The 1994-nt window shown below is 44.1% G+C and overlaps 1 protein-coding gene across 1 annotated transcript; it reads left to right on the top strand.

The window, feature by feature from the left end:
- Positions 1-276: 276 nt before the first annotated feature.
- LOC124374257 (pyrokinin-1 receptor-like) lies at positions 277-918 on the top strand (the record flags this gene model as incomplete). Its single annotated transcript, XM_046832504.1, has 3 exons — positions 277-491; positions 696-776; positions 838-918. Coding segments are annotated over 3 exons (377 nt in total), but the record flags the coding sequence as incomplete, so codon positions are not given.
- Between the last annotated feature and the right edge of the window lie 1076 nt (positions 919-1994).

A 1994-nucleotide genomic window follows, 5' to 3' on the forward strand; every position in this document is an offset into this window, starting at 1 on the left:
AACACGGTAAGTTACATAATACAAAAAATTACTGTTGTTTACACTAAACTACTTATGGTATTAGATATTTTCATTTTGGATTTTATCAAAGTTTTGAATGAAGTCGAATAAATTCGTAGTTCAAGGCTCTTCTCATATAAGCAAGCTAAAGTCGTACTGGCAACACTTAAAGTAATCTACTGAGGACCATATTTTCTGGGTTGGGCTTGTCACTTCACTTCAGTTTTCACAATAACGTACAAACAGACACTATTTATAAAATCTGTTGGTTTCCAGTGGCCGTGGTGGTGGCATTCTTCGTCTGCTGGGCACTTTTCCAAGTGCAGCGACTGTACTCGGTGTTCGGGTTCGCGGGCGATGACACCACCCACACAGCGTTCCTGGTCCACAAGGTGATGACGTATGCCAGCGGGATCTTCTACTATCTGTCCACCACCATCAATCCCATCCTGTACAACATCATGTCGCTCAAGTTCCGACAGGCCTTCAAGGTAGGCTTTGAGAGCTATAATTTATAATAACAGGCTCTCGTTTTTGTTTAATGTATGACAGCGGGATCTTCTACTATCTGTCCACCACCACCAATCCCATCCTGCACAACATCATGTCGCTCAAGTTCCGACAGGCCTTCAAGGTAGGCTTTGAGAGCTATAATTTATAATAACAGGCTCTCGTTTTTGTTTATTGTATGCCAGCGGGATCTTTACTATCTGTTCACCACCATCAATCCCATCCTGTACAACATCATGTCGCTCAAGTTCCGACAGGCCTTCAAGGTAGGCTTTGAGAGCTATAATTTATAATAACAGGCTCTCGTTTTTGTTTATTGTATGCCAGCGGGATCTTTACTATCTGTCCACCACCATCAATCCCATCCTGTACAACATCATGTCGCTCAAGTTCCAACAGGCCTTCAAGGTAGGCTTTGAGAGCTATAATTTATAATAACAGGCTCTCGTTTTTGTTTATTGTATGACAGCGGGATCTTCTACTATCTGTCCACCACCACCAATCCCATCCTGCACAACATCATGTCGCTCAAGTTCCGACAGGCCTTCAAGGTAGGCTTTGAGAGCTATAATTTATAATAACTGGCTCTCGTTTTTGTTTATTGTATGCCAGCGGGATCTTTTACTATCTGTCCACCACCATCAATCCCATCCTGTACAACATCATGTCGCTCAAGTTCCGACAGGCCTTCAAGGTAGGCTTTGAGAACTACAAATTGTAATAGGTAGCATTATGTACTTAAGTGTACATAAAATACATAAAGTAAATGGCACGGCGATCACAGATTAGTTCCTTTCACAGACATACATTCGAGTGAAACACACAATCAATCGCGGCGCCTGTTTCCATTAGGTAGCCACTCGGACCCACCATCATCATGTGTTGTATGGTTTCCTGTTCTGCTCCGCAATCACAACTTGTAGATTGCGCCACGGATACTAGACGACACATTAGGAGTTACGCCGGGGTGCGCATTAGCAAGCCGGCCTCGCCTGTGCAGCGGACGCTTGGCTGGTGAAAGGCTGACGTCATCAACCGCGACGGGCTTTGCGTGATCCCTACTGTGTCTAGTATCCTTAGGTTGCTCTCTGCCCCACTTGTGTAGTGAGTCCCCGCATATGCTGTGGCAGGTTCCGCAGTATGCATTGTAGTCGATCGCGCATCTTCCCCACTTCAAAATTTATCACTGCCGGATTCAAGTAGCTAGTTTCCACTGAGCTGCAGTCACATAAACATGGCAACTTCTATAAATTCTCTCCCCAAATTTGCATTGAGCAGTAGTATTCGCTACCTATCAGCAGAAGGGAATAGTGCTGCAGACAGCCACCGGAGCATGTTCCCGTATTTACGAGGAAAACGTTTTAACTTTTGTGTATGTGAATGTTGTAGGAAGTTTTTATAAGGGCGAACTGCTTGCACAATGAAGAAGGTTACCTAGGGTAGGTTGCGTTTTTTTCAATAATACACAAATCTGTTGCTAGAAA

The sequence above is a fragment of the Homalodisca vitripennis genome, unplaced genomic scaffold (genome assembly GCF_021130785.1).
Source record: "Homalodisca vitripennis isolate AUS2020 unplaced genomic scaffold, UT_GWSS_2.1 ScUCBcl_7659;HRSCAF=15442, whole genome shotgun sequence".
In the NCBI taxonomy this organism is placed as follows: Eukaryota; Metazoa; Arthropoda; class Insecta; order Hemiptera; family Cicadellidae; genus Homalodisca; species Homalodisca vitripennis.